General features: G+C 35.9%; 1 protein-coding gene across 8 annotated transcripts in view; it reads left to right on the top strand.

Moving 5' to 3' along the window:
* SLIT2 (slit guidance ligand 2) overlaps positions 1-12,214 on the top strand; it is a 397,498-nt gene that overhangs the window by 341,303 nt on the left and 43,981 nt on the right. For 5 of the 8 annotated variants that reach the window (XM_070069592.1, XM_070069595.1, XM_070069593.1 and 2 more), the window contains 4 exons: positions 3,721-3,845; positions 3,985-4,082; positions 5,303-5,442; positions 9,512-9,538. In XM_070069592.1, coding sequence (XP_069925693.1) covers positions 3,721-3,845; positions 3,985-4,082; positions 5,303-5,442; positions 9,512-9,538 — 390 coding nt within the window. The remainder of the gene's footprint in view (positions 1-3,720; positions 3,846-3,984; positions 4,083-5,302; positions 5,443-9,511; positions 9,539-12,214) is intronic. The other 3 variants (XM_070069594.1, XM_051830475.2, XM_051830478.2) reach the window with 1 other exon arrangement.

Consider the following 12,214-nt stretch of genomic DNA (forward strand, 5'->3'; position numbering starts at 1 on the left):
CTTCATGCAAGGTTTCTTTTCTCCTCTGTGGCATGCATCTCATGAGGGCTAATTTGTTAGCAATATTTCAACATTTCTTGGAACCAGTTAGTTTTTGAAAGGGAAAAAGCTTGATGCCTCTGGTTCCTTAATAAGCAGTATTGCAAGAAAAACGAAAACCTCTCCTGCCTCTTAAGATTGCACTGTTACTTGTAGAAGTTTTCCATACCAAATTTTCAATCACAGGTATGTCCTTAAATCACATAAATCATTAACTCTTGGTGGTGTTATGCATTAGATAATTCTTTTGCTGCCCACTTCTATTCTCCGTCAGTTCCCCAAATTTCAGCTATTCCTAGCATATATAGACGGTGCTCAGTAAATTTGTGAAAAAGATAAATAAATAAATAGAAAAATAGATTTGCCTTATGTTAAAATTTGGACAAATAAAGGATTTCCTTTCCCCTTTTAAGTAAACCACTTTTTTGAGTTTTCCCCTCACTGTACCCTTTGGAAGTCTAGCAAAGAGTATATTAGCCCCTATTCTTATTTCTGTGCCTGATCTCATGAGGATTTTTGCCTTATATTCATTATATCTCAATGCATAAAACAGCCCACTGAGGGCTACCATTTTCCTAAAACCACATGCTTCAGTGACAAAGTTGGATTATAATTTGGGTTGATGGACTTCAGATTGTATGCCCAAGATTACTTTTTATTACGCTAAATTACAATTTCTGTTCTTCAATGCATTTTTTTCCATCTTGGACTATTCAATCAAGTGTATAAAATTCTATAAATTTTGGCTTGCTCCTGGGCAGGAATATAGAAATAGGCGATTTAAATAAACCAGGTAGGTATAAAATCATAATATTAAAAGGTTAAGTGGAATTACAGTCTAAATAAAATAGGAAAAAGAATTATGTCATGTTAAGGCATTTGTCCATATCAGAGGATACTCTTTGGAACTTATATAACATAAAAAAATAAGAAAACCTTTGGGCTTAGTCTTTACTCAAACTCAAGTTCTAGAAATAAGAAATATCTTTGAAGAACTTACTTCAAAAGAAAAATGAGAAAAATGGAGAAGCAAATAGAATTGTAGCTATAGCTGTCAACTTTAAGAACCTCAATATGTTGCTGACTTCCTAAATCCAGAGCCACCACCAAACTAGCACAAAAGGCTTAAGAAATGGTCAGAGGGGCCCTGTGCACTTAAGAAAGGCAGGTGTCTATAGAACTAAACTGAATATAGAAAGGGGCAACAACCTCTGTATACTGACAAGGAATTCTAGTTGTAAAACTCCTTTGACATACCTAACTATAAAGGAAACCAAAGCTGATCATAGTAAAAACAAAAATGGATAAATTAGGTGGTACTTATTTGGTGTTTGTTAATCAGATATGATTCAGTTGACATTTACCCAATAAATCTTGACTATGTAGTAAACTGGACAGGTACTACTTCAGACCAGCATTTTTATTGCCTGAAAACTTACATTCTTCAGAATGTATTCCCTGAAAAAATCTCCAGTTTATCATCTAAATACTCACACATAATGTTTTGAAAAAGTCACATTCCACAGAATGAAGCTAAACGCTGCCTACCCTAAACTTCTGTACTCAAACCATACACTTAAAAGGCAGAATGTCCAAAATTAGACCCAAAGCCATTTATTCGTCAGATGAATGAGCATGGCCCTGGCACTTGCTGACGTGCTGTTTTGATACCATACAATTCTCATCTACTTCAACCTATGTGTTGGCCCCCAGATGGATTCTTCTTTGCTCTGATTTATCTGAGGGGCCCACTACCAACTAGATATTTCTTTTTCTATGCTGACTCCAAATTTGATAACTATAAATATTAAAACCATTTATTGTGGGGCATTAATGTTAATTTAACTAACTGCTTAACTAACTGCCACCATCGATTCTCCAGTGTGCTGAATGGCTGGATTGTTGTCCCTAATTGATAAATAAGTTGGGGGTGATAGTAAATTAAATTTCAGTGAGGCTCATTTCAGAATTAATCCCACTGATTTCCCTGCTATACTTTTGATACAGAGACTTCATTAATTATACTGGTTCTCAAGAGAAAGTAGAGGGGACAGTGGCACTGGTACAGTCTCTCTTAGTGACTGCAGTGTCACTAGAAGCAGGCACCACCCTCTCCCATTAGCACAGCTATTGCTAGAACTGCCATCCACTTCCAAACGTTTAAAAAGAAACAGGAATTCCTATGTAGACTTTTCTCAAGGGTTTTTTGTTCTTGTTGTTGTCAGCAGAAACTCTCTCCTTTTTGTAGATTGTAATTCAAAACCATCTTTGACTGGTTATGGACCAGTATTTCCCAGGCTATGAAGAGATATAAAGAAATCTATGGCTGCCATGTTCATTTGCATTCTCTTATACATGGGAGTATATCCCTTTATACCCACTACTGATAAAGAGAAATTCTAACCTGTAGATATCATAAAAGGTAGTTCATTTGAGTGGAAGTCATAAGACATTTTGAGTGTTGTACCTAGAGGATTAGAACAGTGAGTGGAAGCCACATGCTGCACAATTGTCCTGTTAAGTCTAGTAGACATTGTGTGTGATGAAACATGCAGTCAGGATTATGGTTGCTTGTACTAATGAGGATTAAAGGAATCAAGAGATTGGTGATAGAAGAAATGCAATTAATGCTCATATTATAAGATTATATGTAAACATGTCACTCCGCCATTTTCCTACTCAGACACAGTTGCCAACAAGCAGTCTAGTAAATTATCACAAGCAGTGAAAAATAGCATCGGGGCTCACAATTTTTTTGAGGAGTGTACAGCTTCCACAGTCAGAGACAGGCAGAGATCTCCTGTTTGCTATGTCACTCATCAAATGCCTGCAACAGCCCATCTTGCACCGGGCAGAATCCAGGAAAGAACCAGGAACTCAGGGACTGCCCATATCCTGAGTGGCATTGTAACTGCTGTACCAAATGCCCCTGAATGATGAGACTTTTAAGAAGTGTATTTCAAAATGTGAAATTACAATGGTGTTTTCTTCTCAGAGGGGAAGACATAGAAGCAGTATGCTGATGAACTAAAGGAGAAACTAACTCATAAGAATATGAGGGAGAATATAATAGAGATTAAATTTTTGGTTTATTTTCATATAACCAACAGTGGCACCACATTGTATTTCCTATATGAAACACTCTGAGCTAATGTCATCTGGATCTGGGCAGGTGTTTTTAATTGTTTTTCATTGTAGTGATGGATTTCTATCTATTTATAGAACTCATTCTCTCTCTCTCTCTCTCTCTCTCTCTCTCTCTCTCTCTCCCACACACACACACACACACACACACTCACAGTCTTCTCTGCGACAGCATATATTTCTCTGAAACTCACAGGTATGGGCAGTGTCCATGTAAGACATCCACATAAGCTGGTCCGTGGGGACTTGCTCTGTGATACTGGTTTCCTTAACACCAGATACTAACTCCCTAAAGTAGAAACTCAGACTCCCACTTTGACTTAAGAGTCCCATAGTACCTCCCAGGGAGAAGACCTCCTGTTGCATTCTTGAACATAGTATATTGATGATGACTTCTGGCTTTGTCACAGAAGAAAAATACATATAGATATGCAATCAAAAATAAATGTATTTAAAATTTATATTAAAGTGTAGAAATAATTTTAAGCAAACTAAAAATAGAAAGCATCTATTTCTAATGTTTCAATTAAATTTTAGGTCCCGTCGATGTCAATATTCTTGCTAAATGTAATCCCTGCTTATCCAATCCGTGCAAAAATGATGGCACCTGTAACAATGATCCTGTTGACTTTTATCGATGCACCTGTCCATATGGTTTCAAGGTAAGCAGAGGCTGTTTGAAGAGCCACATCATGAAAAAATATCTTGCTGTAAATGTGCCTCGTTATCCCACACTCCTTCCTCTGAGTGCTGAGAATGCCTTGGTTGACATCCAACTCTCCTTGACCATTCCTTCTCCAGGGGCAAGACTGTGACATTCCTATTCATGCTTGCATCAGTAACCCGTGTAAACATGGAGGAACTTGCCACTTAAAGGAAGGGGAAAAAGATGGGTTCTGGTAGGTCATGCGGCTGCTATCATGTCTGCGGTCTAGGAGCAAGAATAACTAAATACACGTATATTTTCCTTCCTAAATCAAAGGGTATTTTTAAAGGAACACCAGTATAATGGCAATCTTGAATATATTCATCCTTGTCCAAGCTATTGCAATATTAAAAAAAATACGTATGTAGACACTGCAGTGTTCTCAGCTCAAGATGCCATAAAATCAACAAATTTGAAAACATGCACACACATATATTATGATTAATCAGGTTATATTAGTACAAAACAAAGTATTTGTTATACTATGCTAAATTAATAGGCAGCTAGTCTCTCACTGCAATTCATTTATTCATCTGTCATTTTGCTTCTGATTCACCGATGGTGTTTAATGCTAAGATATACGTCCCACTGAAACAGAAAATTAATGATTCATTTCCAAGCCCCAATACAAGTAGGCAAACATGCTGTGAACATTTTTAATTTGTGGTTATTTAATTGTATGGTACAATTAATTCAGTTATACCTCATGCATTATAAAATAGAATTCTTTATTAAATGACACATAATTTCACATAAGAATGCTAATCTAATGCTTATTGGAGATGCCATTTTTTGGAAGAATTATACTTCATTTCTGTATTCTGTTATGAAAATATCTTATCTATTTAAAATTTACTCAAAGATTATTTGCACACTTAATCACGATTAAAAATACAATGTTTTATGCCATGGTAAAAGTCATATTTAATTGAGACTTGAAGATAGCATTCACATTTTGTAATTGTAAAGAAAACAAAATCCTGTTTTCAGGTTTCTTTCTGGTTTCAAGACAACAGCAACTTTGCATGTTTTAGATATAAATTTGAAAATAAGAATCAATTCCTCATTTATGAGAAATTATGAATTATTTTACTGTAGCATAACTCTAGATTAAGATATATATGTTATGGATGAGCGCTTTGTTTGTGTTTTAGACCTGGAAATCTGTTGCATTTATTTACTTCTAAAACAATGCACACATTGCTATCATACACCCAGCTTAGATTTTTTTTTCCTCTTCTACCAATTTCTGGTTTGGTGAATGTTATCTTATTGGTGCTTACAAAATTTCATTTAAAAACATTTTAAAAGTAAAAGCTCCATAGTTAATCAATGTATTTATGAGTTTTTCAAAATTAAACAATGTGACTTTAAAATGTGACAAAATGATGTTTTTGCTTCCCCGGTCATCAGGTGTATTTGTGCAGATGGATTTGAAGGGGAAAATTGTGAAGTCAATGTTGATGATTGTGAAGATAATGACTGTGAAAATAATTCTACTTGTGTCGATGGAATTAATAACTATACCTGCCTGTGCCCACCTGAGTTCACAGGTATGAAGAGTAGGAAATAGTATACATTCATCAGAATATCTGTTTGCAAGCATCATTGACGCTGATATATGTTTAGTAAACCATTATATTATTTGATAACTGGTAGGGGTTTTGGAAATTTGGTGTCATGTAAGTAATATAAGTTCTTGAAGATGATTTCAAACAACCAAAGAAAAGACCCAGGAAGCGCCATTCAAACACATGCATCCGTCTTAAACCAAGTAGTCCAGCAAAACAAAGGCTGTTGGTGAACCTTTTGGTGCCACGGTTTAATGGCATTTTCATGAAAACAATTTTCTCTAGGTAAACGAGGCCACCAAGACGTATGTGAGAAGAGGGCATTGATTTATATAGCCAAAACATAATTAAGGATTTGAGGTTTCTCAGGTTCATGCTTATTTCTTCACTAGAGGGTATTTTCCTCCAGTAAACTGTGACCTTCAGAGTAAAACTCAATCAAGAAGATATTGCGCATTTTGGAGTCTCGTGAGACCATCATTTCTTTTCTGACACTTTTGTCTCTTTGGGTGATAAATCTCACAAGCCTACCAAATTGATAAACTTTCTCCCAATTCAAACCAATTTGCTATAAAGTCAACATCAAGTTTATAACTTTTCTGTTTTCTTAGAATATCTGTGTGATTGATTTTTGTGGCTATGAATAAGAAACTTCACAGTTACAATATTTTCCTAAGTAAATCATTAAAGTTGATAGAAAACGAAGATATCACAAATTTTATTAGTAAGAAAAAAATGGAAAAGTAGATTCAATCACTCTACTAAAAGTGACTATTTTCATTTCTGAGTGGCTTTCATTAATTCTCATTATGGCCATATAAGCTCATCCATAATTGAGAATATGAAAGGGTGATATAACTATGTATGTGACTAAGGTTAACATCTCTACATATGAAAAATGAACACACATCTTTAGGATTATCTTTCACAGCATTGGTAAATCATTTGAAATTTCTCATGAAATACCCAAACTTTTATATTACCTTTCTTGATGAACAGATGCTAGAAAAAACAGTAAGGTTTGGTTTTGAGAACTCATATCTATTTGAGTGCCTTTGAAGCTGCTTTGGCCATGGTGTGTATATGTGTGTTTGTATTTTTTTGTAAGTAGACAGTTGATGCTGTGTAAAGTTATACTGAGTATCCAGTAGAAATTTGAGTATGGTATATCACTATCCTATTACGTACATACAGAAAGCAGAATTTGAGCATTCTTTGATATTTTGCATTAACAAGGGATGGCAAGTATACCTACCATGCACTTTTTCTAAAGTTGCCAGAAAGACTTTAATGCACCCAAGTTTTGACCTTCACACCACTATTCTTTGTGCCATACCTCAGATACTTGCCATCCTAACAGATTTCGAGAGCCGTCAAGGCTTCCTAGAGAATCTGAGCTTTGTTGGAAGAGCTCATTTAGACTTGTATAATAAGCCCAGTCTTTGTACCAATATCTGTTACCAGAATGCTGTTAGGACAAAATAGTTTTCTTTTTCTGTCTTTTTTTGGATAATTACAGGAAAGGACTTATTAACCTAGTTAATTTTGGAGGCCTCTTTCAACCAACCTGCTCTGACTCCAACAAATTGGGCCCAAGAATTTCCAGTACACTATAGCTAGCAAATGCCCCCTGAGCATAGAAATGAGGAATTGTGTGCATGTACACACACACACGCACACACACACACACACATGGATATACGCATATCCCTTCCTGATGGTAACCTGGACTTGGGAGCATGGCCATATTCAGGTTCTCACATGTTTTTGGTAATGGTTTCTTTAAGGTGGTAGAATCTTCTGAGCTGTTTGGGGGGGGTTCCACCTTGGTTTGGCATTTGATTTGCTACTCCTTATTCGTATCCATTTCTTTGGAGTTTATGTCTCACCTGTTCACCCTTCACTTCCCAAGCTCCTGTCCTGCCCTGATCCTCTTAAATTGATGTTTTTCCATCCTAAGGATTCAGTTCAGGGCAACTTCCCCTGAGAAGTATGAGGAAGCCCCACTTCCCCCTCCAAGTCAGATCTCTTTCTTTGAAGTGTATCATAAAGACCTGAAGCTCAGCCAACATATGACATCATGAAAGCTGTCACAAGGGAATCTGCCATGACTATCTGTCAAGAGCCATTTAGCTCTGGGCAAGAGCTAGAGTCATTTAGCCTTTTTACTTACAGCACAGCTATTACAGTGTTGGATTGCCTTAATTTGGGCAAAAGATCAACACAAATACTGAACTCAAGAAAAAAGTGCAATGCATACAGAGCGGGAAGATATCACCATTATAATTTTGGACTGTGTCTTGTGGGCCATGAAGAGTTTGACAATTTGGCATTAAAGAAGATAGCTAAATGGGGCAAATTCGTAGCTCATCTTTTAACTGTAGTACTTTTGTACACATGTGAAATGAGCTCATTTACAAAATATCAAACAACCATCTGCAGATTTTGAAGTAAGTGGCACATAAGTGACCTTTAATTATAGGAAAGTATAAATGGGACTCTGGAGTTTCATATCCTGCTCCATCCAAGTTTGCAGTGAAGGAAGAATTTTCTTATAATGTGACTATATTGTTTTAAATGTAAGTTTGGAATCTGATTAATGATCATGAAATCTGGGAACAGAGACCCAGCTATGCGCAGGAAATATAATAATGTTGTCATTGTTTAAAAGTCATTAGTCACAAGTTGCTTTTTCCTTTGATGATTTTTTTTACTCTGTATCCCAAGGACTTACAGGGAGAGAGTGAACTCTGCTTAACAGAGCAAATAATGCTTGATAGATAAAGCTTGTAAATGATTATGGTGAAAATATTTATATTTGGCAACTGGGTCATGGGTGAAAATGGACACAATGTGGTCAACAGAGAAAAGTCAGAGCTCTGAAAGCTATCTGACAGAGAAGTCATGAAGAGCCAGTTGTAAAACTCAACTGGAAACGTTCAGCATAAAATGAGCCACATTAAGAAACGTATTAAACTTGACTTAAGCCCTGAATGGCCAAAACTTCACCATAGGTAGCTGTTTACATACTAGAAGAGAAGCCAGTCTGTTTTTCTATTACCTAAACCTTGCCATACCCTCCCTTCTGCCAGTCTTCAAAATGATTCTTCCCTACCTACTGCAACCCAACATCCACCCTGCTAGTTGTAAATGCATGCCCATTGATGGCAGTCATTCATCAGACAAGATTAATTTTAAAAAGCTAAATCCACTATGATTCTGTATTTAAATAACTATGTTAAGTATAAGGAAGCAGAGACTTTAAAATTGTTGAACGGATGATTTAGAAGTGAATTCCAATATTTTCATTTTAAAAGCCAGAGAGATTTGGGGTTTGCTTTTGTTTTCTTAAATCAGTATATCCTTTCCAAAGACGTTTTCGAGGACTTCCTTAAATTTTACACAAGCTCGAAACCTATAAAAATGAAAATTGGAAATGCAACACCCTTTCGGTGTTGAAAACATGGACACCTTTCCTTAGGCTCTAGTGTTAAGAGTTTTAGGTGTTGAATTGAACCTTGGGTCTGCTGTATCAAAATTGAGTAGGTACTAATTACCCCTATTCTGGGACCATACACAAGTATGATAGGAGCTGAATCCCATTGTAAGCTCTCATATTGCTTAATGGGACTATACAAATTCAGTAAAATAAAAAGTTTTCATACAAATAGGACATAAAAAGGCTTCAAGTATATTTTATGGAAAGTAATCAGAATTTTAATTTTCCCATTTTGTACCATTCTCTCTCTGCTGAATCTCTAATGCCTATTTACCAACCATTCAGTGCACATCGTAAGCAGTAAAACTGCTGGTTGCCACACACCCCCTGGTTTAGAAACAGATCCCCAGCTCCCTGTGACGGTGTTTATCCTTTGCCTCATTCTCTCCATGTGTGTGCGTTGGCCAGCTGTAGGTAAGGAATCTAAGCCTTGGTCCGGTTTGCTCTCTCGCCTGGCTGCTCTGTTGTTAATGCTGTGCATTGGCTTGATGTGCTCTGCTGTTGTACCGCAATGTAAAAGTCTTTTGTCTCTTCTGTCTTTGTCGCTGCCAGCTGCTAATCTGAATGAGGTGGAAAAAGGTTAGTTGCCTTTTAAGTCTATTATGATTTTCATTTTAGTTTCCCTCTTTCTTGTAAAGCTACATTGATTTCACTGTGTGTACATGATAAAGGAACATGGATGAAGTGTGAATTCTGAAAGCAATATGTCAATTCAGACATTCAGAGCCTTGATATATGTATAAGCCAGACACTATAGAGTGGGTCTCTGAAATGTAGTTTATCAATTTCCAGAAGTCTATAATGGGAACTCTCTGAGTGGGAAGAAAGGTGGCTAAAAAAAAAGAAAGTCATATTTTCTATTTTCTACTTGTCTGTATGCTTTTACTTTAAAAAAAAATCACAAAGGTGTTATTTTTATAATGAATATGTTGTATAGTAGATAGGCTATAGCTAGAAAAGCTTTGTAGTAGAAATTTTCCCATGACTCTGAACCAGTATTTTTAATAATTTTTAAATAATAATTTTTTTAATTTGAACACATAGGCCTTGATTTAACCAGTTAATAAAATAAAAATTACAAAGCCTGAGAGGTTAATTCATCAAGTGGCCTTGTCAAATTTATATCCCAGAGTGCCATGGGTGCTCGGTAGTATTTTAGTATTTTTAGAGCATAAAAAGAGCCCTATTTAATCATTAACACAAGAACAGTTCACATGGTTCGCCCAACACATCAAGGCCCAGGAAAGGGAGACTTAGAGTTAGACTGAGGGCCATGTCTGGGCAATCATCATGGAACCCTCATGAAATTCTATCTTAGAGAATCCGAATTTTAACCAGTAACACTGGATTTTTCATCATTCAGCTTTGCCCAAAATGTACTTGTCCTGATAGTTCCAGTTGTCTATGAAGCACTTGCTGTAGGATTCTAAGACTAATAGGGAAACACCTAGCAGTTCTTTCTTGTCTTGCTAAAGATTTCATTTATTTCTGTTGCGTTTTTTGGATGATTTGCTGTGTCTGCTCACTTACTTTGTTAAGTTGAAAAACATGATAAATCTTTCCACATTTTAGACTATAAAGATATTACATGTGCTATTTCCTGTTGGTTACTGAATGCATTCAGTGCTTTCCTTGGTTAAATGTCATCTTTTCTTTCTACAAGTACTAAAGCAATTGATGGTTTGGGGCTGGGATTTCTAAAGCCTGAGTCTACCTCAGAAACACAATAGGCATTATTCTGTCACAAAAATATGACCTTAAATAGTTTTATAAAGTCTCAAGAACTACCTTGGCAATGTGATAGTGCTTGATTTCATATGTTCACTAAATTTCACACTTACATTTATAGAAGATTATTTTATTTCAAAGAATCTGCTGCTGACCAAATTTCCTTTCTAAAAAGTCAAGCCACTCTCCACATTTTAATCCATAACTTAATTACAAATAGATTTTTGATTTCTTTATAGCATCTTCATAATTTTCTTAGGTTAAAAAAAATACCTGCCTAATTAGTCAACATATTGGTAAATTAAAAGAACTCTAGGCATGAATGAAAAAAAAATTGAGCATTCACATTTATAAAGCAACAAAGAAGCACTTCTTCAAGAATACACACTGTAGATGTGGGGACAAGGAAGCGAACCCATGTCTGACTGGCATGAGACTTGCTCTGTAACTTGGGAGCCTTCCACTGGAACCAGTCGCTTCCTACTGCTGCCATCTTCCAGGCCTCCCTGCTTTGAACATCTTACAGTGGCTCCAACTAATGTGTATGCCAAGCAGGCTTCTCTTCTGCTCTTTATGCTATTTCTTCAGCCTGCTGTCACAACTGCCCTTATGTACATTTAAAAAGAGTAAAGCCTAGGCGACAAAATTCAAGTGCAGGCAGGCAATCTATTTTATCTGCACATGAAAAAATCCCCTAATCAATGCCTGTGCAATTAATGAATTAATCCCTCTAAGACTGTTTTTCTTCACATAAGGCAGCTGGTGATTTACGTAACAGATAAAGCTCCATTTTACGACACTAATATTTATCAACTCCAGGACCTCACCCAGTCTTTTTTATTTCTTTTTCTGTGAAACAGGGATAATGACATTTTTACCACTTCTTGTAGACCTGTGAGAATAACATATAAGAATGAATAGGAAAATGTAAAATGGTAAATATGTACACTCCAGAAGTATCGGGTCCACCCTGTTTGACAAATTTTAAGTTTTACTTCATATAATTCCAACATGGTTTGTATTTTTGATGTCATTCCTAGTGGCAAAAGAATTCTTAATGGTTTATGGTAGAAAAAAAATCTGAAAAATAAATTATGTGTGTGAAGCAAATTTCTCTCCTCATAGTTTTCAATACTTCCTCTCCTCTTATTAGAATTTCAAGATTTTCTTTCAATGCAGATATCAAATAGAAAGATGCCATGTAGGGATAAGTCTTTGGTTCCTTTTGCCCTTTTACTCCATTTTGAAGTATGAGTATATGTTGAATACTGAAGAATTCTTGGATCTGGCTGTATATATAGATTTTATGTATATTTCTTAGATTTTCATGATCTCTTAATAACAGTGACTCCTTCCGTTATTAATTCTGCATGAAGATATGTAAGGTCTTTATATAAAATCAAAATAGTTGAAAGCTTACTTGAAAGACTCAAGTAAGGGCAGCTGAAGTCACTGTGTACTTCACTGGCAGTGAAGTCACTGAAGAGGACAGTTGGGCAATCTAGTAATGTTATGTTTTGAACATTC

The sequence above is a fragment of the Oryctolagus cuniculus genome, chromosome 2 (genome assembly GCF_964237555.1).
Source record: "Oryctolagus cuniculus chromosome 2, mOryCun1.1, whole genome shotgun sequence".
Lineage (NCBI taxonomy): Eukaryota > Metazoa > Chordata > Mammalia > Lagomorpha > Leporidae > Oryctolagus > Oryctolagus cuniculus.